The following is a 23,325-nucleotide window of genomic DNA, read 5'->3' as shown; positions in this document are numbered from 1 at the left end:
TCTCGTTTTTCCCTATATATCGAGGTATATATATATGTAAATGTACGTATTTATACTGCAAAATTGTCTAGAATAGAAATAAATCATTGTTTTACTGAAAGGATGATGTAGTTAGGATGTTTACTCTTACAGGGTGGTCTTGGATGTACTTGATTTAGCATGGCTTTAATATTGCATTTTTTATCGATGGCCTTAGCTTAGCCTTAAATTGATATATATGGAACAAATGACTTTTAAAAGTTAAAAAAAGTTTCAACGAGATGAGCTATACAAAAGGAAGATTGTAAAAGGAGTAAAAGGAACTGATCGAGTCTATAAGAAGGGAATGAGTGATACTAATGGACAGATTACGTCTGATCAGCTGTTTAAAGAAGCTTTAGAGAAGAAGAAACAGTCAAAACTCATCACTAAAGTTGATGTATTGGATTTAGAAGAATTAAAAGACCTTCAAAGAAGGAAAAGATCTGAATATGAGGGGTATCTTAAGAGAAATAGACTTGACATGGGACAATGGATAAGATATGCTCAATTTGAAGTTGATCAACATGATTTAAAAAGAGCAAGGTCCATATTTGAAAGAGCTTTACTGGTAGATAACTCTCATGTGCCATTGTGGATAAGGTATATCGACACTGAATTGAAAAATAAATACATTAATCATGCAAGAAATTTGCTTAACTTGGCTATTAATACTCTTCCAAGAGTAGACAAGTTTTGGTACAAATACCTTCTCGTGGAAGAATCCCTGGGTAACACAGATATTGTTAGATCTTTATATATAAAATGGATATCATTAGAGCCACTTCCTAATGCATGGAACTCATTTATTGATTTTGAAATTAGACAGAATAATTTCGATGGTGTTAGGGAGACATTCCTCAGATACGTCTTGGTTCACCCAAGTAGTGATACCTGGTTTAGGTGGATCGACTTTGAATTAACCTATGGAGATGTACCGAAGATACGAAAAGTTTACTCGACAGCTATAGATACATTAGTTTCTTATTCTGATAGTAGCTCTGACTTTATTAATGAAAGTATCAAAATTTTAATTGCATTTGCAAATTGGGAATCAACGCAAGAAGAATATGAAAGAGCCAAAGCTTTATTCCAATTAGGATCTCAAAAATGGCCTGAAAATACTGAGATAAGAGATGCCACCATAAAATTTGAAAAGACTTTTGGTGATTCGGCAACTCTAGATAATAATATTATCCTTAGAAGGAAAACAAAATATGAAGCTGAGCTAAATTTGAACCCAAAGAATTATGATAATTGGTGGATTTATTTAGATTTATTAGAAGCATATTATTCGACAGAATATTTGACAAAACTAGAAAGTGCTGTTACGGATAATACCCCAGATGATAAGGTAAAATCTCTAGAATGGGAAAGGTACATTTATTTATGGATTAGATGTTTAACACATTTAGAACTGAAATCTTCTGATATATCAAATTGTAGGAGATTATACAATAAATTAATCAAAGAAATAATACCTCATAAGCTTTTCAGCTTCTCTGAAGTGTGGATTCTTTATGCCAATTTTGAAATAAGACAGGATGAAATAACTTCTGCAAGAAAAATTCTAGGTATGGCTCTAGGAATGTGTCCTGATGAGAAAATATTTCAAAGATATATTGATATTGAAATAAAGCTAAGAGAGTTTGACAGAGTAAGGAAAATATATGAGAAATATGTCTTATTTAGCCCTGATCATATTAAACCTTGGACAGATTATGCACAGTTAGAATCAAACTTAGGTGATGAAGAAAGAGCAAGAGGGATTTTTAAAATTGCTCTATCTGATAGTATAAAATGCCTATCAGAAGCTTCAAAAATTCTTCTATTTAAAAGTTTCATTACTTTCGAGACTGATTCTGAAAACTATGGAGGTGCAAGAAATGTATATGAATCGTTACTTGAATTTACTAATTATGCTACTCAAGTATGGATTGATTTTGCTTATTTTGAGGCATCTGCACCAACAGAGGCGCAACTTGAACAGATAAATAGGCAAGATTCATCAACAGAAGATGGTGATTCCGAAGATGAATTCGAATTTGAGCCTTCAAAAGAAAACTTTGATCGTGCTAGAGCCGTATTTGAAAGAGGAATCGAACATTTTAAAAATATTGGTGATACACAATCAAGAATAAATATGTTAGAATCTCTCCAAGTTTTTGAGAATAGTTATGGTGATGTGACTACACAGAAGTCTGCATTGGGTCGTCTTCCTGAACCAAAGAGAAGTAAGAAATTTAAGGATGGTATTGAAATTGAATATATCGATTACATTTTCCCAGATGACGTCAGTGCAGAGCCAAAACCTAATATATCGAAAATTTTAGATTTGGCTAAAAGTTGGGAAGTTGAACAAAGGGGATAATTCTTATAAATTTTATTAATTTTTTGCATTGTAATTAGCATTCGATTAGGGTTTCCTTATATACATAGATAAATCTTAACCAAGCACGAACCAGATTTTATAAATAAGTAAATAAAATCGTATTGTATTAATATTACTTAACTATTAATGTTACAAACCAGGTGGTCCACTTAAACCAGGTGGAAGTTGTAGGGTATTTTGACCATTGGTATCATCAAGCCCTGGAGGTGCATCTAGTCCAGGTGGGGTACCAAGGCCAGGTGGACCTGTTAATCCAGGAGGTGCTGCTAAACTATAAGAGTCAGATATTCCTGAAGGTATACCAGGAGTTAGCTCTCTTGAAGGTTGTGATTGAGCATCGTGTTGATCTTTGGAATCGCTGACAGCAGCTGCACTGTTTATTTCAGCGTTGTTATTGCTATTCCCATAAGAATTATATTGATGATTGGTGAGTTCTACTGCATTATGCTGTGGCATCCCAATCAAAGGATCACTGCTGCTCATGTTCGCATGAGTGCTATATTGTCTATTTGAAGTATCGTAACCAGTAGGTATAGCTGACCTGGTATTTCGAGATCTATAGGATGTGATAACTTCTTGTGATTCATTTTCGTAGCTGTTACTATTGTAGCCATTATTATTATATATATGTCTTCTTTTCCAGTCTCGTTGTTCATAATTATATTCATCCATGTTGTAACGTTTCGGCTTCCCTTGGTATCCATTATTTTGTGTGCTCATATCGGCATTACAATCCCTGGTTACATGACCTGATTGACCACATCTATTACATATAATCCTAGAAGCATATGTTTCCTTACTAGGGCAATCATATTTTTTATGTCCTTCTAATCCACAGTTCTGGCAAGGTCTGTTATCCTCCCTTAGAGTACCGTTTAATTCGGCTAATTCTCTCAACTGACCTCTTTTTAAATCATTCTGTCCTTCTGGAGAAGTTACTGCCTTGACAACAATATTTTCACAAACTTTTAAACCCTTTTGAACTTTTTCTTCAGTGTCAGCAATAATTAAGCAATGTAAAGGATCAGAAAAATTCATCGCACCTTGAGGAAGGTCATTGGCGTTTTTACCTTCTTTCACAGAACCTCTCCCTCTTATGGCTATTTTACATTGTGAGTCCTCTTGTAATTTTTTTAATGTATTACCACGAGGACCTAAAAGAAGACCTACGAAGTTAATATCTGGATATTGACTAACTGGAATATAATATTTATCCTGGAATTTTGTTGGTCTCTTATAGTCTTCAGGAGCTACGAAATGTGGTATTAATTTTAAAGCAATTTCGACTAGCCTATGTCTTTCTTCTTCTAGTTTCCGCTTGTATCTCTGTTCTCTTGTATTAGTTCTTCTGCCTCGAGCATCGTAGGCTGGTGGTGGAGATGGAGAACGATTTTTCCTCTCTGGAATCTGGAACTCATTCATTCTCAACTTCGATGTTATTTCTTGTATTCTAAACATAGTCTGGTAAGCAATCAACTGCTCCTGTGTTAATGCACCATTAATTGTAGTCGGCAGATGGTTGAACCGTTTCATGCTATTCATAGCCGAAGAGCATCCCCAAAGAGCAGCATTCCCTTTATTTGGTGTTCTACCTCTTGTATCCTCTGTATTCATTAGTGATTTAAGGTTGAGATAGAAGTTTTGGTATTTACTTCTATGCTTTAAGCATCCATTTATTACTGGTCTGAGGCATCTTATATGTTAAATATTCCATCTCTTCTTATAAACCTTTATACATTCGTTCATAGTGATGGATAATTTGATATTTCATATTAAGCCATATTACACCTTAAGTATTGTTTCTATTAAAAGAGGCATCAGATATAGTACCTGATTATCTATATTATTTATCTACAGTTCACTAAATATAATGCATTTTGTTTCTTGAATAAGAGTATAGTAATTAAATTTTAGCTAACATTTCTACCACTGCCTTTTTGACGATGTCGTAAAGTTCAGAAGGAGAACCGTCAATAATTGTTTCACCATCGTTGATCTTCCGTATCGAAACCTGGCCGTCAACCACCAATGTACCTTCACCTTTGAATTCAGCTATATGCTTTTGATCTGTAAGTTTCCTTTTCACTTCTGCTAGTCTAATATCACCGATAGATAGGGAAATTCCTGTATGAACCTTCGTTCTGTTTTCCATTGGTTTCAATACCATTTTGGTCCTTAATGGCTCCTTGTCATCGTCTTGTAACTTAGAATTTTGTACTTTCTCCTTCACTAGACGACCTATTACATGGGCTACAGTATGACCATAACCAATTTTTTGCCATCTTAACATTTGGTCTAGTTCAGGATCAATAGATATATCAAGAGCTTTGATGGTGGTTGTAAATTGCTGTTCAACGTTCGATGGCATCTCCACTATTTCTATATCCTTCTTTTGTAAGGTTGAAATTATGTGTGTGTTTTGAGGAACTTTCTCAGCAAGCAATAGAATTTTTCTTGGTTTAAAGGACGGCCAGATAACCGTTGCTGATCTGGTATCTACCAAACTATCGAGATTCATAAATGTAAATGTACAATTTATATGAGATCTATTCTCTGATATGGTTCGTATTGTTGGATTGTTATCAGCTTCTAGATATTGGATATTATCTATTGAAACTGCATTTTCATTCTGTGATTTTGATCTGTCACCTCTTCTTGATCTTTTTGTTATCTTTTGAGCATCGCCAAGATCGTATGGATCATCATCCATTTCATTTGTTCTTGAAGATGGCCTTTTGTTCGTATCAATTTCAGTGTTTAACTCTTCTGGGATGAACATGTTGAAATCAACTACAGAACCATAATCATCAATTTTTGTTCTACCCGGTTGGAAAGGAAACATCTTATGTTTTGAAGTTGCAGACCTATTGATCTTTATATCAACTGGTACCGTAAATGATTTTGTTTGTGAACTTGTTGAATTTAAAATATTTTCTTCTTCTTCATCTTCGTCCTCATCTTCTTCGTCATTTAGAGAGTGTATCAATCCAACACCTTCACTTCTATACATATCTCCAATTCTAGTTCCCAATTTTGCTTCTTTTTTCAAGATTTCCACTGTTTCTTTACATTTATCCCTTCTTTCTTTCAATCTGGCATTATATTCTTCTAACTGCTCGTTAACTAAGGGTTTATATGATGCAATTTTTAACAACACGGTATCTGTAAATGATATAGTACTACCATCTTGTAATTTTTGTAATGTTTTGGCCTTTTCCCACTTTTCATACATAGTTTCTAAAATCTGTGTATTGTTGGTATTAGTTGATGTCATTAGAACAGTGGTCTTATTCATGCTACATAATTTTGTTAAGACCTCATTCAGTAGTATATCAACTTGGGATACAAAGCAAACCTTTGAGCCCGGAAAGTTTGATATTTCAGAAGGATCGATGACTTTAAATTTTGATCCTATATCAAACGGAGAGGCGTTATCTCTTGATTCCCAAGTTTTCATCAGTGATGAAGAAAGCCATTCTAACATTGATCTGGCATATGTCAATACTTTTCCTCTGAAATATGCTATTAATAGTACATGTGTTTGGTTATAAGATCCTGATTTCGAGTTCTCATATAGAAAATTATGGACTTGAACGAATAAATCTAAAAATTTACCTGTGATATCAACCGGGATCATAATGGAACCATTATTACTCAAACCCCTTTTCAATGAATCATTGAAATTCTTAGATCTCTTTCTAAAAGAGAGTGCTGAGCCGAATCTTCCTAGAGATGTTATAATCGCTGTAGGTTTCATTAACGTAGAAAGTGGTTTACCGGTGTTATCCAAAAGTGCAGCACCATTTAGAATAGTATCCTTTGTATGGTTCCAATGAGGAGCATAAACTAACTTCTCAGAATAAGTTAATAAACACCAAATACTACCACCAGCATTCACACCTGAATTATATGCTACTAAAGTCAACCCATCGAATTTTGATCTCAAATCTACCAATTGTGAATATTTTACAGTCTTTATATTATCAAATGATTTTTCAATATCTTCTAAATCCATCTCATTAGTCTCATAAGGTCCTATAATACCAGCACATGCATATTGTTCAATTACTGAAATACGACCTAAATTTGAAACAGGTAGAGTTGCGTAAACATCAATTCTTGACACGAAATGAGAAACAAAATTATAATACAACATGGAATAAGCACCTAAGCATTCCAAAGAAGGCTGAGATAATAAAATTATATCAACTTCAGGAATTATTGTAGACCAATATTTAATACTATCAGCGTATGAAACATTTTTTCCATTCCAAGATGGATCTATAAGGATAGTAACATTGTCAAACCTGACAATTGTACCAACAGTATAACCAGATCCATCATCACAACAGCGGAACGTATAAGTCATTATACTTGGTTAGCCTTCACTTGCTAAATATTCCAGTCAAGTTATCGTTTTACTTGGTGATGCTGATAACTTATATTTAATATCAATCTATACTTGATTCATATTGTTAAATTTTAAGCTCTTCTTTTATGCTTCGGCCTTATGAAAAATAATCTAGATATCAATGGACATGATGACAGGGTCAAAAACCAGTAAGATACTTTTGAGTTAAACTAAGTTTGATGCAAGAGATGATGTTTATTTGTCTGTCTATAATGCTATATACTAAAGATTATGCATAGATGTAGTCTTAAAAAAATACTTATATTTCTTTAAGGTAAATTTAAGTGGACTAATTGTTTTCGTGGTTGTTGCTGTTGGATAACTCTGAATCAGGAACGTTTTCTAGATCTTGTTTCTCTTCTGGAGAAGCATCAATGCTTGGTGATGGTTCCTTTGTAGCTTCGATTTCAGAGTTTTCAATTGCTGGACTGTTACTTTGTGTGGTGAGCGTCTCTTCCTTTGCAAATTCCAGTTCTTGTTCTCCATCCTGTTTTCCTTCTTGCTCCTTTCCAGTTTCTATTTCTACCTCTTGTTCAGGCGTTTGGGCTTCAGATGCACTAGCTGTTTCAATTTGCGGCTCTGATGTTGCGTTTTCTTCCTTTGAAGTCTTCTCAGTTTCGATAGAAATGATTTTATTTCTTTCTTCTTCTAATTGTTTCTTCCTTTCCTCTTCTTTCTCCATGTATGTTCTTGCCGTTTCTAAATCTTCATAATGGGATGATTTTAATTTCTTGACTAGGTTCTGTCTTTCCTCATCTTTTCTTTCTGTAGAAGCAGCTACTCGGGAATCATCAAAAAGTCCAGAAATACCTGTGTCTTCGTCCACTTTATTGAAATCAAATAGATATTGGGATCTTAAAATCCTTAAGTTTTTCCATTGTGTTACTATTTTATCATTTCCTTCTTCATTATTAGGATCTTCCTCCCATTTTCTTTTCAGTATTCCATAATTTTCTCTCGCATCCACGCTTTTAGTTTTTATTAAGTCTAAACCAGAATCAATCTTCCAAACATTATTGATATTTTTATTACCTAACTTAACAAATCCGAATTTTTTAAAATTCTCATCTATTGAAGGGACTTTGATTTCTTCTCCTGATGTTTTTAAATTACTGAATTCTTTGAAACCATCAATTTTGCTCGATAATAGTTTCTCATCGGATTTTATTAGAGCAAGAATAATCTTTAAAAATGTAGGATCTCTATTCTTATAGAAACTTACGATTCTAGTTTCAAAAAGCTGTTGAAAATATGCTATCAATGATTTTTGAGTTGGGGTTAAGGAGTCATCATAATCCTTTCTTGTTGGATTATCCTTTGCATGACAGGTTTTATAGAAATTGCTAGCCTCTTCAGATGATGCTAATATATTCAGCAGTGATACAAAAGAGGAAAATTGTAAAATGAATTGTTTTCTATGGTAATCGTTATCTGTTCTAGAGTATTGCTGGAATAATCCATCAGCATTCTTTGAAGACAAATCAAGAAAAGTAATACTTGGTAATTGCTTTCTGTCATTATAGCACTTATAGAAACCATCCCAGTGTTTAGCAAGCTTCTCTTGGATAGCCACTGAACTCTTTACAAAAGAGGATTCCTTGATTTTGAGACTATCATAATTGAAAGGGTAGCCTTTATTTAGAGCATTATTTGCTGCAGATATTCTAGTACTGGTCACTCTTATTTGATTATAAAATTCATTTTCAGCCTCTAACATAACGTTTAAAAGTGGAGTCAGATATTGTTCTATCGTACTTTTTGTTTCTGTACACTTGAAAAAAAAATAGACTGGATCTCTAAATAACCTGCTTCTCGTTTTTGAATGATCATATAGAAATTTTTCACTTGAAGTTTGTCTTCTTATAGTATTGTCATTCGATGGTTTTGAACTATGCCAAATGTCGCCTGTATCGAAATTAGTTGATAGAGTTCCTGAACGATTGAAGTTACTTTCGTCAGAAATTGGCAAAATTTCCGAAATGAACTTTTCAAACTTATATTTCATAATGTAGTGATCTTCAGTATTTAATTTGTTATTATTAGCAATAGTTTTTAAAGTGCTATTCCATTGACGAAGTTTTTGTGATAGAGGAGCATTGTAACTTATCAATTCCGTAGAACCATATTCAACAGGGTTTAAGGAATTCCCCATTTTAAACCACTCGATTCTAGATTCAGTATAAGGCCAGAAATCTAACATTTCTGAAGGCCAAGATAATAAATTCAAACAATGCGAGAATATTTCAAAAAAGGTTGACCCCCAATTTCCTGGAATTTTTCTATTTTTCCTTGAATGATAAACAAAATCCAAAACTACAATACACATATCTAAAGTCTTGGCTGTTAATCCTTTACCTTCTTGCCCTTCTCTTTCAGGAATTATGCAATCTGATATCATAGTCTTCAAAACATAATCTACAAAAAGGTCTTTATTGGTATCTACAATTAGATCTTCGGAGATACCCCAATTAAAATCTAGTAAATCGCTACTAAACACAGAGCTCTCCAATGGTACCCTTCTTACATCTGAATTTTCATTAGCTATGTTGGTAAAGGTCTTGGTTAGATGTGCTACGCATTCTTGTGCACATTTTTCCATTGTGTTGCTCATATTCTCTAGACTTCACTAAAAATCGTGAAAGGAATCCAACAAATACGCTGGAAATATTATATAGAGTTCTTTATATATGAACAATAGAGACCAAATCTAAATATCTCTGATATCTTTCCAGCCTATAACCTATTTCATTTCATTATTATACATTTTATAAAAAGTTTCAATATCAAATATTAGAGAATATGGGTCAAAATCATTCCGTTAAAAATGATAATTATTTATGTAAAGAGATCGATGGGACACTTCAACTAGTGCCACAAATGCAGACGTTGCAGTTTGCTGAAGGAAGAAGTTATGAAAAAAATACTAATCAATTTGTACAAATACCAATTTATGATATTACATATATATTATATATCTATTTTGATAAAAATGGTAGTATTGCTACTCTCCGCAACATAGCCATCGGATTGATCTCTGATAAATTTTCATTTCAAATCTGTGGTCACTCATTGTTGGCCCTTTCCTTCTAAATCAGATTCAAGATAAATAAAATATTCATTAGAAACTATCTTCTGTAATTGAGATAAAAGTGAATAGAATTGTTTAGAAGTTCCATTCTGAAACCTTTCCCTTTTATACTTTTTCAAATTTTATTTTTGTGTCATTTCCAAAATTCCTTATAAAAATTTTCTTTTCTTTTTTTTCTTCCATTTTTACAGAAAGTTACCCTGTCTACATTTTATAAGATATTCAATATCCAATATACATATATCAGAAACCAATATCGAATATGAAGAACAATACCTTATAATGACTATGAAATGACTTCTAGAGGACTCTAATGGTCATTGACAGGTCTGATATTGATCATATCTGGTATTTTTCATAATTGTGATTGTGTTTCCCGTTTTCCAAAGGTCGGCAGTGGTCACTGGATAGTAGATCTTTACTACTCTGTTTTTTTTTCCTTTAAGCTATCGAAAAAAGGAATATAACAAGTTCTAAAATAAAATATTGAAGTTAAGTCCTATGCTGCAATGAATATCAATCAAGAGGTTATTGTTGGTGTTGGTGTTGTTGACTTTCATCATACTAGAGGTCCTGAAGTTGAATATTGGCATGGGTTACCTGAAGGTACAGATGAATCAACTTTATGGCCAAATTTACCATTTCAAGCGTTGCCAGATGGATCACATTCATTTAAGGAGACATTTACATATTTTACGTTATTGTTTAATCCAAAGACTAAAACTTGTCCTCAAGGTGGGGCTACTGGGTTAACTGAAGAGGAACGTAAAGAATGTACTACTTTATTTGCAGTATCCTGTTCTCAACAGATTAGCAGTGAAGAATTATTACATAAGGATAAAGAAGTAACCCGTTCTACTGTTCAAAAAGCTATAGTAGTGGTTTCTTATCAACCTATATTTGGTCAAATAAGAGATAAGTTGAGTATAGTGACTAATGTTTTCTTTTCACAGAAGAACTTCACGGATAGAAGCATTATTGTTTCCCTTTATGATAATTTACAATCATTATTTAAGCCAATGACTTCGACAAGTTTATCAGATAGTAACATGTACGTTGGTTTATGCTTACGTAAGATAATATTAGATTTCAAAAAAGAAACTTTGGTATTATTCAAGGCATTATTTTTGGAAAAGAAAATAATATTTTATGGTAATAATGTGGAATCTTTATGTAATTTACAATTTGGTTTGATAAGTTTGATTCCTAATTTGATCTCAAATCTCCAGAACTCTGGTAGTCCGATGTTGCATAAAGATGTGTCAGATATAAAGGTTGTTACTTCATTTAAGTCAAGTGACAGGGCTTCTGTTCTTACCTTTATGGGGTTCCCTCTCCACATTTTTGAAACTGGTGGATTTTTCTCACCATATACTCCTTTGCAACAAATCAATGATATAAATGATGAAAAATCAAAGTTTTTTGTCATAGGCACTTCGAATTCTTTACTATCTGAAAGAAAAGATGAGTTATGTCAGATATATGTAGATACAGATAATTTCACTATAGAAATTATAGATAAGTCATTACAACCTCTATTGCAATTAACTGCAAATGATAAAAAATGGATAGAATCTATGTCGAATGTAGTCAGCGAAAGTTGGAATGAAAATGATAGAGAAACTCCAAAAAATTCACAATTTGAAGGTAGCGAAGATTTTATAAGGTGGCAATTTGAAGATTATTTAATTGGACTGTTATCGAGTGTAAAATTGCATGATTATTTAGAAAATCATAAAAACAATGAAAAGGCTTTGATGACTGTACAAGATGATATGATTCACGCAAACCCGATTAACTTGTTTAATATAAGTTGGGTAAATGAATGGAAAAAAACTCAAAGTTTTTCTATTTTTAACAAAGTCACAGATGATCGTATTTTTGATTTATTCCCACCAAAGCATGTATTTAATGGGCCTGATCCATTCAAAGCGTTCCAACAAAAGTTTATAGCAACATTTCAGAATTTAAAAAAAAATAACAGTAGTAATAGTAGTTTATCTGACGAAAAAAAACAAAAAAATGAAAAGAAAGATTCTGAATCCCTTTCAAGGACTTCCACTACCTCAAGTTCACATACTAATCATACCAAGGATTTCAGTAACCGCTGGATGGCATTCAAGGAATTATTCAATAAAAAGAAAAATAGTAGTCAAGAGAATGATATACATGATTTGAAAAGTAAGGCTGATCAACATCTACTAGATGAAGAAAGTGATGAAGACAATACTACTGGAAAAAGTAGCAACGGAAGTGACGAAGAGAGTAGTGATGATAGCAGCGGTGACGAAAGTAGTGAAGAAACTTCTAGTGATGACAGCAGTGATGATAATGATAAGGGTTCAGCAGTAGAAAATCAAGGTCCATCTATTGGTTTAGGATTACATTATATAACATCTGAAAGTGATAATTCCAAATCTGAGGAACCAAAAGTGTCCGAAGAAATAGCAACATTGAAATTAACAACCTCTGATGATTTTAAATCTATGGAAGATGAGGAACTGGTGGAAGTTACTTCTGTGCCCAATGATATTGAATCTGTGGACTCTAGTGTCACCAAGAAAGAACTAATTGAAAGCAGTAAAAAATAGAAATATAGGTATTTCTTAAGAATCTGGTTAAAGGAACCAAATGCGATCAATAATTAATTGGAAGAATTTTCAATTTTCAATTTTTAATTATTTTGAATTGACTCTTTCTTTTATAGGCATATAGTATTGTATAGTATAAGATATTTTTATTCGCATCCACAATTAACCTGATTACTTGGATTGTTGAAGTATTTGAATAATACTATTTCGATTCTTGGAATTTTGATGAGAAAAAATTGAAAATGCAAAAAATATTCTTCCCCGCCAGGACTCGAACCTGGAATCTTCTGGTTCGTAGCCAGACGCCGTGACCATTGGGCCACGAGGAACAAGAATTAGTTACTTTTTTTAGTAAGGAGTTGGTGAGTATTGTGATAATTTAAGAGATCCAGGTTATGTCGTTGCATTTTTTGTTAAGCTATATTTGAATTCAGAATTTATAGATATTTAATACGTGTACGTTGAATAAGGTGCTGGTCTAGCTTTTATTCTACTTGTCTGTATTGTGGAGTGGAATGGTCGACATGTGATTCGAAGTGTCTACCATGTACGATATATCTAAAATATGACAAGGCCTACCAATTGCTAGTAGTTCCAAATCCAAAATGGTGTAATGTAAGGCATAATGTAGTGTTTTGATCTTTTTATTTTACGTTATATATCTTTTTTTTTCTCTTTTTTTAGTTAGTTTATTCTACTACTTCATAAATTTCAGGTTGAAATTCCTAACTGATAATGGCTGGTACCTCTATGAATCTAGTCTCAATAGTACAGGAACTAATCTCTTAGTTTCTAGACCTTATTGATCACCACCCTGGTAGTAATACATGATTTCGTAGCCCAAAAAGATATACAAGAACATCTACTCTTACTGCATTCCTTGATGTAACTCTTATAAGACCTACAGGCGCCTTGGCCAAAACCACATATCCAATCTACGGAGTTCCTCTTTTAACGAGTATGTTGGCCTCTATATCTGCATACATGGCTTCTATATATTTATTAATGTCATCCTGTGTTTCTGGCCCTTCATAGATATCTTGATCAGGAGCGTCCAGAATAGCATCTTCAAAGGAGTACATCTCATTTGCATTGAGGTTAGGGGGAGGTTCGACTACTATATCATTATGGGCTGTTATGGTCTTGTCAATGTTGATGAAATATATCCCTACTTTAGTCGCAAATGGTGTAGTCGTATGCAGCATAGTAGTAAACTTAGCCACCATCATGTCCTGATCTAATGTAAAACCTTGCAACACAAACTCCTTCGTCGAGTTGTCTAAAGAACTGATTAAGGTATTACTGAAGGTTGCCACTGACTGGTTGGTGGCGGTATACTCACCAAGAACTACGATAATGAATAAAGATTTGTAATATAATAATGGTATAGAGTCTGGTGTGAATCTTAATCTGTATTTATTTTGTATTGATTAACTAACTTTTGGTAAACTATTAGCTATTATTTGATTCTAGAGTCAAATTGGCATATGTTAGAATAAAGGTAGATGTGTGTTTATTCAAGGGAACCTTAATGTAGAGATCTGTATGATGAAATAAATATACTATTATTTAATAATGTAGTTGATTGATCTTTTTATGTACAAGTTAAGATACTAAATAATGTTCAATAATATCTCTTTATAGCAACATTGATACTATGAAACAAAGTTGTTGCAACAACACATATTTCGTCACTATCAAGGTTCGTACGAAGTAATTAATACCAGAGTAATACATTAATAAGGTCATTTAATACTAATTCAGGTAGTCCGAATTTTATTCATTAGCAATAACGATTGGGATTCGAGTTCGATATTTAATTTTAGTTTTCTATAGAAGAGATGTTTATTGATATAATCAAATAAGCAGGAACATACTTTCCTAGTAGTCTGTTTTGATATTGGCATTTCAAGGTATACTAATCAGAGGTAAGTTTGATACACTTCTTGTAAGGACTTAGCATTCTATTGTCTTCCCTTGTTAATATTAAAATTTGTCACATTTCTATACTACATTAGTTTCTAAAAAATTAATACCATGCTGTTTTTATTAGAATTTACTGTATGTTCATTATGCGGCCCTTCAGATTTTTACCGATATTTTAATTGACCTTTGGTTCTATTGAAATGTGACAACTTCTTACCCTTTTCTACACCAGAAATACACAGCCTCTAAAATATGTATAAAATAAATCTAAATGTTGTATTAGTAAATTTGGTACATAGCTATATTCCAGGTATTTCCTGTCACCTGAATTAGTACCAATTGATTTCCCGCTGCCATAATTATTATAAATTATCTCAAACTGCCAAATTAGTAATTTGTGTCGTGAGTGATCTACTGAAATTATGAATGCTGACTATCACATACTGACGATCAGATTCTATAGCTACCCAAATTATGCTAGTTGAATATTAACAACAATTCCTTATCCCAACGATCAAATATTGAATAAAGCATAATTTACTTTCAAGAAGACAATAGGTTATTGTTCAACAGCAACAAATTATATTATCCCTTTAAAATATAAGGAAAGTTGAATTCGAGTATACATCAAATAAGTTAAAAATCTTGTAGTTTCTGAGATTCAGTAAAAATCTAGCATATATTTAGTACGTATATACTATTGTTACAAAAGTAAGACACTTGAAAATAATTCATGATCTGTAAGTGACAGGATAATGTATTTAAGACACTTTATTACTATAAGAAACAAGAAGATAATCAAGTATTTCTCATCTTAGCCATCCTCTTTACTTTGATATATGAATAGACTGAGTGTAAACTTGAATTTCAAGTTTTTCTTCTATTGATGTTAAAAATAAAGATAGCCTAATTGACGTTATTTAAGGCTATATAATTAATTAGCCTTAGCTTCCTTATTATTATGCATATTATCACTGTATCAATGAATAATAACCATAAATAGAATACATTGGGGAAATCTATTGCCTAATTATATACAAGTTGTAATCAATTTCTTTCTAAAAATGACCCTTGGTTTTAAGGCAATTGTTGGGAGATTTCTTTTGCACTTGATACATATGTCAGTACTTTACAGAATCTTTTGAAAAGAGTTAGCTGATAATCGAATTTTAGTTTCTTACTAAAGATATCTAGCCATATTTAGTTAATAATCTTTTTACACAGAACTGAATCAGTTGAAGAATATCATATTAAGCTGAAGTTTGTATGTTGTATACAAAAGCATTACATTAGATCACTTATGTCATAAAAATTATTGGTAAAGCAGAAACAGACGCTACGAATTATCTGTTTTATTATAGAAAATTTCATAACAAAAGAAGGGAATTTTTATAAGGCATATGAATAATGGTAGCATCTAATTGTATATGTATTATTTGAATCTAAATTGGATAATTAATGTAACAAAGAAATTAGCTGAATATTTCAATTTTATTGTTTCTCGTTTACATTAAGTTTTGAAACATTGCATATAGAATTGAAGCATGAATCTTCTATCTATAGTAGTTAAGAATATAAATGAATATTTATTATAGAATATTTCCGGTTTATTAGTAATGCTTCCATGGTTCGATAAATTTAGATGATTAGAAATAAGGTTAAATTATTTTTCTGTTCTTTTTCTTGAATTTTGTCCAATTGTTAATTCCATCTGGTAACTATAGATTCAAAGGTCCCTTTATGATGTTAATTAATAAGTCCAATTACAAAATCACTTTATTTCTTGTAGATACCTGCTGATTTACCGTACCATTCTTTTTTTTTTCACACATAAAAGAAAAAAGAAAGGAAAATAATTATAGAACAGCGAGCATCTTAAAGCCGAATTTTATCCCAAGATGCGGCTATCTCGTATAAATGAAATTAATTACCACGTTATAGATGGTATGAATTAGGGTATAAAATCAGACTTGCATGTGCTGCTTACTCAACGAAAAGGTTTTAACTGTAAACTTGAATCGTTTGACTATAGTACCAAATAATTGGTTGAAAATTACGATTTTACGTACCATGCATGCATGGCATATAGATTTTAAAGCAAGCTTAAGGGTAAAGGCAAAAAGGGCAAAAAAAAAATAAAAAGAGGAGGGGAAGATTAATTGACCATAAACTCTTAAGAGAATATGCATGAATTTCCATCAGAGAGTTTGATAGAGGGGTATTTCATAATTCCAAAAATCTGACATAATAACGTGTTCATGAAGAGGAAAGAACCCCTTGGACGCTCTGTTCCATTCCTATTTCTCTCTCCCTAATGGCCACAATCGAACTACCATATTTCAGTATCATGTATGTAACCTACACCATATATATATTAAAAAGTGCTGTAAATATCACATGTCCTATATAACAATTATAGACATATTGTCTCTTTAATTGAATCGACACATTTAAGATTACTAATAATGTTACTAAATATACAAAAACAACAAAAATAACTACTCATTTCTTTTTCTTGAAGTAAAACTCTCCAAATATGATATATCATTCCACCATCTCCTCATCAAAGATATCATCATCCTCCTATCGATTGTTATAACTGTAAAGGATCGAGTTGAGATTCTTATCCCAATTCATCTTCTCGTTACAAATTTACTAAACAAGAAAGATTCCCACAATTTTGACCTTAGTTAGCGGCGACAAAAAAAAAAAATTGAAATTGATTTTGTAAAATAAAAAGAAACGAAAAACTCATATTAGCGCCACATTTCTTTTTTGTAAGTCGCCTCCCCCCCCCCACGAAAATAATCCCAAAATAAGAAAAGAGTTCGCTTGGGTTTGACATTTCCGCATTGGGTTCATGCATGTCCTTCTTTTTTGCAGTAAGCAATTTCCGTAGAAGGGATGAAAGCTATCTTTTTTTTCTTTGTTTTGACATATTTGAAAAAGAAACGACCTTTTTTACGATCTTAAAAGAATGTTAAACGAGCTCAACAAAGATTACTGTTTTGGTTTACTGATTTCCCGACAATACGAAAGAGGTATTGGACAACTCACTTCCTTATGAGTAAATGTCACCATACTAAAGAAAAATGCGGTCATAAAACTATTTTAGAAGAAAGAAGGGAGATAGGCAAGAACGTCCAGTTTTCGATGCTGGCAATGAGATAAAGAGAGACGCACAGAGAGAGAGAGAAAACTACCTGATTTGATTATTGAGAACAAAATGAAGTAATGAGTATATTGTTATTGTTTCTAATTGAGACATTAACAAACAAGGTATTGATTATTAATTTCGATTTTCTCAATGGTTTTGGCTTGGTACACCATCATCAGAGACTGATGGAGGTTAACTTGGTAATTACAGCAGATTGGCAAGAGTTATCTTAGTGAGTCGCTCCTGTTATCTAAATAAAGTTTCTACAGTGGATTGTTAGGGTATTTACTTGAATAGATGTTAAATGGCAATTACGATATGCGAAATTGTTAAATTTATATGCAAATTCAGAAATTTAGAGTTTGATTGTTCGGAAGTCGCTTTGATCACAATTTTGACTTCTGTTGTATTCGGGAATATTTTCCGCTAATTTCTGTTATGGGATAGGGTTTAGATCTTGAAGTTGTTTAATGATGTATTGACTTGACAGACCCCTCCATGATTCTTAAAAATAGATTTTGGGAAATTACAAGGGTTGGGTCTTATTTGATTAGTTATATTCGAATTCTGATAGTCGTTGGTCATCTTTCCTTATTTGATTCTGTAAATAAAAAAGAAACAAGTGTCAGTTGATGATAAAATGGGTTTCTCTTTAGGCTGAGGAAAGTCTATAACGATATAATGATCATTCGGAATCAATGAGGTTTACTTGTTCCAAATATTAAGTTAAGTATGCACTCGTATTTTTCTTGCCTATCTTATTTTATTTATATCAAATCGTTTTGATACAAAGTCTACAGAACAGAAATTGTAATCTAAAATTAATTATGAATATTAGTGAAATTACGTCTAGGTATTTATTTTGTTCCGCTTTTACTAAATAAGAACAGGTGGTTCCTTCATTCTTTCTATAAGTCTCGACAAATATGTCGTTCCAAGAATGAACAAATTAAGTGGATATTGCAATATGAGTTCTATTCTTAGTAAGAAAACTAAAAAAAGAATTATCTTTTGCAACCAAATTCTTTCTATAAGTTTATTCTAAATAACACTGCTCTCTAGATATCTATTTCGAATGAAACGAATTCTTCATGAAGTTTATTTCTATTTTAATTTATTAGTTTGAGTAAAAACATTACATACTTTGAAATTTTTTAAAATTAGTTATTTATTTATTTTTTGTCTCGTGGTTTTGATTAGAGTATGATAAATGGTCTTAATTCAAAAAATACTATAAATCCTTCAATCTCTTTAATTCTTCCAATCTATCACTTAGTCTCTTTCGTCTAGTTGCTGACAATTGTAAATAGTTGTTGTGATCCTCGTCCCCATTTCCTTTGTTTCTCTCGCCAGTCTTGTTAACGATATCATAGTAATCGCTGAAAATTTTCCTTCTCCTTACATTAATGAACCAATTAGACAATTGTATTTTGGTCAAACCAGTTTGTTTCAGAAGTTCTTTCTTTTCTTGTGGAGTTGGATATGGGTTTTGTAAATGGTTCAACAACCATTGATTTAAGATTTGGACAGAGTTTTTAGGTAAATTAGATCTCTTACCAGCACCAATGATACCATGACACTTTTTCATTGATTTTTTGGATACGTTTGAGATAGTATTTCTGTATGGGGTAGAGGCAACGTTGTTGTGAATTGAGTTAATAGTAGCGGCAGCCGATAGCAGTTGTTTTTCATCAGCTACTAAACTATGTACAGGGGATGGGATAGGTGATGGCATTGGGGTCAAAATATTATTGCTATGATGATGATGATGGTTATGGCTTGATATTAATTGGCTAGTATCACCCCTATCGTTGTAGTAGGAGGGACTAGATAGATGAGGATTATAATTTAAATCTTTTTTTGTAATTGTAGTTGGTTCTAAAATGTAATTATTTTGATAATTGTAGTGAGTGTTTGAATTTAACGATGACTGTTGAATTGAAGGTAAGTCATAATTATCGATTGAATCGATTAATGATCTAATTGAAGGTAATCTTATTTGTTGTGGGGATTGCATAGTGTGAATCATAATTTCGGTAAGTTTTTGAGTGTTTATAAAATTTCTTGATAGTATGTTGTAATACAGTTGATATTTAAACCTTGTGTGGTATATCTTTTATCGTTTAGGGTACTTTTGAAACAAAGTTACTTTTATGAGATGGGTATGGATAGAAAAGACAAATAGTTACCAAAAGTGAATATAGAGGACTGAAATTTAAGAAAACGACAAATAAAAAGGACATTTATATATATATGCAAGCTCTCGATAAGATAGAGGTTTGAATAAAGTAATATTTTAATTAAAAGTTGATAATCAACGATAATTAAAATTCTATTCCTTTCCTTAGAAAGAAATGTGTATGTACAAGGATATCTTTTAACAATGTTGCAAGAGAATGTGACCTAAGCGGTTTCGTACAATAAATTGCAATTACAATTACCAATACATACATATATACATCTTAATCGTTTTCTGTAGTCTAAAATATAGGAAGCAAAAAAAAAAAAGCGATGCATACACAAATATTACCCATCCTTTCTCGCATACAGCTGAGAATGAGCTGGAGAGAGCCCACCCATTCCTGCATACAATCCGTAACCATAATTGATTAAAAATAACCGACCCCTTTTGTTTAATTTTAGACAGAGACAGAGAGAGAGAGAGATGGGATGGGTATATACAAAGTATCTGAAATAATCTCAAGTGTCCATTCATTCATTCATTCAGCTTTGCAAAGTAAGCAGATAAACCAGCTGGATTGGACTAAAACCAAAACCAAATTGAAGTAAAGTAAAACAAAAAGCGTTGCATTTGTACGTACAAATCGTTGGATCGATTTGAAGTTGTGAGAGAAAACCGTTGTGAACAAACTTTTCGTTTCTTTTCCTGGTGGGTTTTGCCAAAAAATTGTGTAAACCGTTCGGTTCGCCAGAGGGAAAGAGAGATCGAAAGGGAAAAGACAAATTAAACGAATGGAAGACTCCGTGAGTGTCATATTTTGGTATCAGCTCTTTGTGTCTCATTTCAACTTTCTGCCCTAGTTCTTGTCCAGCGAGGTGTCGTTTAAACGAGAGAAAGAGAGAGGAAAAAAAAGAAAAAAGAAAAATGCAATATGCAAAACAAACGGCAGGGCATTTCTTTTTCCAGCTCATCTGTTGCCTTCGCAGTGTCACAAAGTTGACGGACCGAGGGGGGAAGGAAGGAAGAGAGAGAGAAAGAGAGAGATAAGCCAATGGAAAGCTAATTGAATACCGGATGCTGCCAGGCTATCCTTAATCTGTATGAAGGTTTGCTGCAGCCAATTCTTTCTTTTTTCTCATTTCGTCTGAGCTCCCCTTTCTCCACCTTTGTTCTTGACCAGACGAGACACTGAAGAATATCGTCGTATCCCAATTCACTAGGCAGGCGAAGGACAATTAAACCAACAAAGAGAGACAAATTCTCTTGCTGTGCTGCATTTTGATTTGATTTGTTTTGTAGTGGCTTCGGAAGTCACTTGCAGCAAGACACAACGTCAGGACAGACGTGTGCTGTATGTATGTGTCTCTTGAGTGGAATTGGAGAAACTAAAAAAGGTGAGAATCCAAAAACAAGAAACGTCGATTTTTGGTGCGTAGTTTTCTCTTGAATTTTCCAAAATGAAGCCCAGAAATAATAATATATAGAGAAAGCCTGATACACAACGGTACGCTGTTCAGTCTGGCTTTGCTTCGTTGCCCTTCCTTCCACGCAGAGAGTGAGCGTAAGTGTTTGTATGGGTGTTTGTTCCTAAAAGTAATATTGGGTAGTGGTTTTCCTTGCGCAGGTGTGTCTCTCCGTACGTACGTTCGTTTATTTAAAACAATGCCAGATTCTTAGAATATGTAATAAAAAGAAACGAAAACTTTGCTGCAGCTGATATTTGCCATGTCTGTCTGTGTGTCTCTCTCTCTTTCTTTCTCTCTTGCTGTGAAGTGGTTTTCAGTCAAGCGTTCTTGTGTGGCCATGATTACCTCCCAGATACGTATGTTTTCGGTTGGGATTGCGTTGTCCACCCTTTGATCCAACGGTCTTTTTTTTTGCCCTCCCTGACCCCACCACCACCACCTCTCCTTCTGCTGCAACTCAACTATCAAACTACAGATTACATACAATTTACAATTTACAATTTACAAATGCAAATACAAATGCAAATGCAAATGCAAATGGTGGGAATATAGCAAGCAATTTGTTTGCTACGTAATGGCGCTCCAGGCGATCCATCAAAACAGAGAATCTCAGAAAAAGAAACAGAAAGCTATCAGAATCGGCCATTTCGATGTTGTTTGAAAATACTCGAGCATGCACTTGTTTCTTGTTTCTTGTTTCTGGACTAATAATCGTTACTTTTTTTTTCCTTTTCCTGCCTTCCGCTTGTCTCCGTCAGCTTGTCAACAAAAAGGGGCCCATATGCTTTCCGACATCTGTGAAGAGTTGACTACCGTGCGAACGGATCTCTATTTTCTTTTTTCTTTCTTTTTTTTCATTCTGTTGTTGTTTGTTATTTGGGCGGTTGTTGTCCAGCATGTTCTCGCTGGCACAATGAAGGTCAGTTTTAAGTTTGTCTGGCTCTTCCTTCTGTTGTCATAAGCAAACAAACTGTGACTTTGGCCTATTCCATCGAAAATCGATGGCGATGATATTTGTCAGATAGACTCAAGTCGGTGTACAACGAACGATATTGGCAAACTATATGGGTCCAATCTCAATCTGGCGGTTCTCTCCGTCTAAACCAACACTCTTCGAATTCAGTTTGATATACGTGTGTTGATATTCTGGTACTTTTTGTGTGTTAATAACCGATTAAGTCTGGAAATGTTGGGACATTACTAACTTCGGTCTCTCTCAATTGACACACTTGTTTCCACCCCCGCTAGCTTCTTTGTACAAGGAAAATAAAATTTTAATCTAAAATAGATCAATATGAAAAATGGCTTCAGCCAGATTGAATTTAATCTTAGTAAGAGAATTGTTTTAACCTCAAGTCCATATTGCCATTCGTTGCTACGGTGAGTTCTATAATTGGAATTAGAGCGGATTTTTATTTTTCTTTCTTTTTTCTTTTTTTTGTTTTGCCATTTTGCTTCTTGCTGTTCGTCAAAATTGATAGGACAGTTCATTCTAATGTAACTGAAATTGGTGTGATGCCTGCCACCGTTCGTTTTGCTAACCTATGGCTATCGAACTTTGGCCAGCGAATTTCCATTACTAAGAAGCTTCAATTAAAAATGGCAAACTTAATTATGTCGTCTACTTATTCAAGAATTAAATGACATAGATTACCCCTTTGAGTTAAACTCTTTAGATCTGGCAAGCTATGCTAAATGAGGTCATTGAAGGAAATAACCATATACACAACGACAATAATATTATTATTACAAGCTATACCTAAAAATAAAAAGAAAGAAAGAATTGTTCTCTCTGTTTTTCCCTTATTTAATGTGAATTTCTACAGTAACCTAATCGTTAAAGTGAGAGCTTGCCTTAGACTCATTACGATATTCCAAATATGTTTACTATTTTTCAAATGAAAAGTAAATTGTTTCATTCTTTTGCTTCAATTCTTGTAGACTATCGTAACTTGTCGTAAAATTAAATGATATTCTCAAACACAGGACTATATTCCTATATTCATTAACAAATCTACAATATGTTTGTTTATATTCTGATTTTACACACACCTCTAATTCTAAACTCTCTTTACCCTTCTCTGTCACATCCAT

At 33.0% G+C, this 23,325-nt stretch overlaps 6 protein-coding genes and 1 non-coding gene across 7 annotated transcripts; 2 read left to right on the top strand and 5 right to left on the bottom strand.

Annotated features, from left to right (window-relative positions):
• Positions 1 to 325: 325 nt before the first annotated feature.
• CLF1 (Clf1p) lies at positions 326 to 2,389 on the top strand (the record flags this gene model as incomplete). Its single annotated transcript, XM_001647124.1, has 1 exon — positions 326 to 2,389. One exon carries the CDS (start codon positions 326 to 328, stop codon positions 2,387 to 2,389), a length of 2,064 nt encoding a protein of 687 aa, XP_001647174.1.
• Positions 2,390 to 2,539: 150 nt separating this feature from the next.
• On the bottom strand, positions 2,540 to 4,024 carry MSL5 (mRNA splicing protein MSL5; the record flags this gene model as incomplete). Its single annotated transcript, XM_001647123.1, has 1 exon — positions 2,540 to 4,024. The coding sequence occupies one exon, from the start codon at positions 4,022 to 4,024 to the stop codon at positions 2,540 to 2,542; it is 1,485 nt and encodes a 494-aa protein (XP_001647173.1).
• Positions 4,025 to 4,313: 289 nt separating this feature from the next.
• Positions 4,314 to 6,779, bottom strand: CFT2 (cleavage polyadenylation factor subunit CFT2; the record flags this gene model as incomplete). The annotated part of the gene is made up of 1 exon (XM_001647122.1): positions 4,314 to 6,779. The coding sequence occupies one exon, from the start codon at positions 6,777 to 6,779 to the stop codon at positions 4,314 to 4,316; it is 2,466 nt and encodes an 821-aa protein (XP_001647172.1).
• Positions 6,780 to 7,110: 331 nt separating this feature from the next.
• Positions 7,111 to 9,432, bottom strand: HPR1 (Hpr1p; the record flags this gene model as incomplete). Its single annotated transcript, XM_001647121.1, has 1 exon — positions 7,111 to 9,432. One exon carries the CDS (start codon positions 9,430 to 9,432, stop codon positions 7,111 to 7,113), a length of 2,322 nt encoding a protein of 773 aa, XP_001647171.1.
• A 986-nt stretch (positions 9,433 to 10,418) lies between these two features.
• AVL9 (Avl9p) lies at positions 10,419 to 12,500 on the top strand (the record flags this gene model as incomplete). Its single annotated transcript, XM_001647120.1, has 1 exon — positions 10,419 to 12,500. The coding sequence occupies one exon, from the start codon at positions 10,419 to 10,421 to the stop codon at positions 12,498 to 12,500; it is 2,082 nt and encodes a 693-aa protein (XP_001647170.1).
• Positions 12,501 to 12,756: 256 nt separating this feature from the next.
• Kpol_1036trna4 lies at positions 12,757 to 12,829 on the bottom strand. Its single transcript has one exon. It is a non-coding gene; the product is annotated as a tRNA-Arg (tRNA).
• Positions 12,830 to 18,814: 5,985 nt separating this feature from the next.
• Positions 18,815 to 19,612, bottom strand: Kpol_1036p56 (homeobox domain-containing protein; the record flags this gene model as incomplete). Its single annotated transcript, XM_001647119.1, has 1 exon — positions 18,815 to 19,612. The coding sequence occupies one exon, from the start codon at positions 19,610 to 19,612 to the stop codon at positions 18,815 to 18,817; it is 798 nt and encodes a 265-aa protein (XP_001647169.1).
• Between the last annotated feature and the right edge of the window lie 3,713 nt (positions 19,613 to 23,325).

The sequence above is a fragment of the Vanderwaltozyma polyspora genome, genomic scaffold (genome assembly GCF_000150035.1).
Source record: "Vanderwaltozyma polyspora DSM 70294 KpolScaffold1036 genomic scaffold, whole genome shotgun sequence".
NCBI classification, from domain to species: Eukaryota; Fungi; Ascomycota; class Saccharomycetes; order Saccharomycetales; family Saccharomycetaceae; genus Vanderwaltozyma; species Vanderwaltozyma polyspora.
The sequence above is the reverse complement of the archived record's forward strand: the minus strand, read 5'-3'. Positions and strand labels throughout refer to the sequence as shown.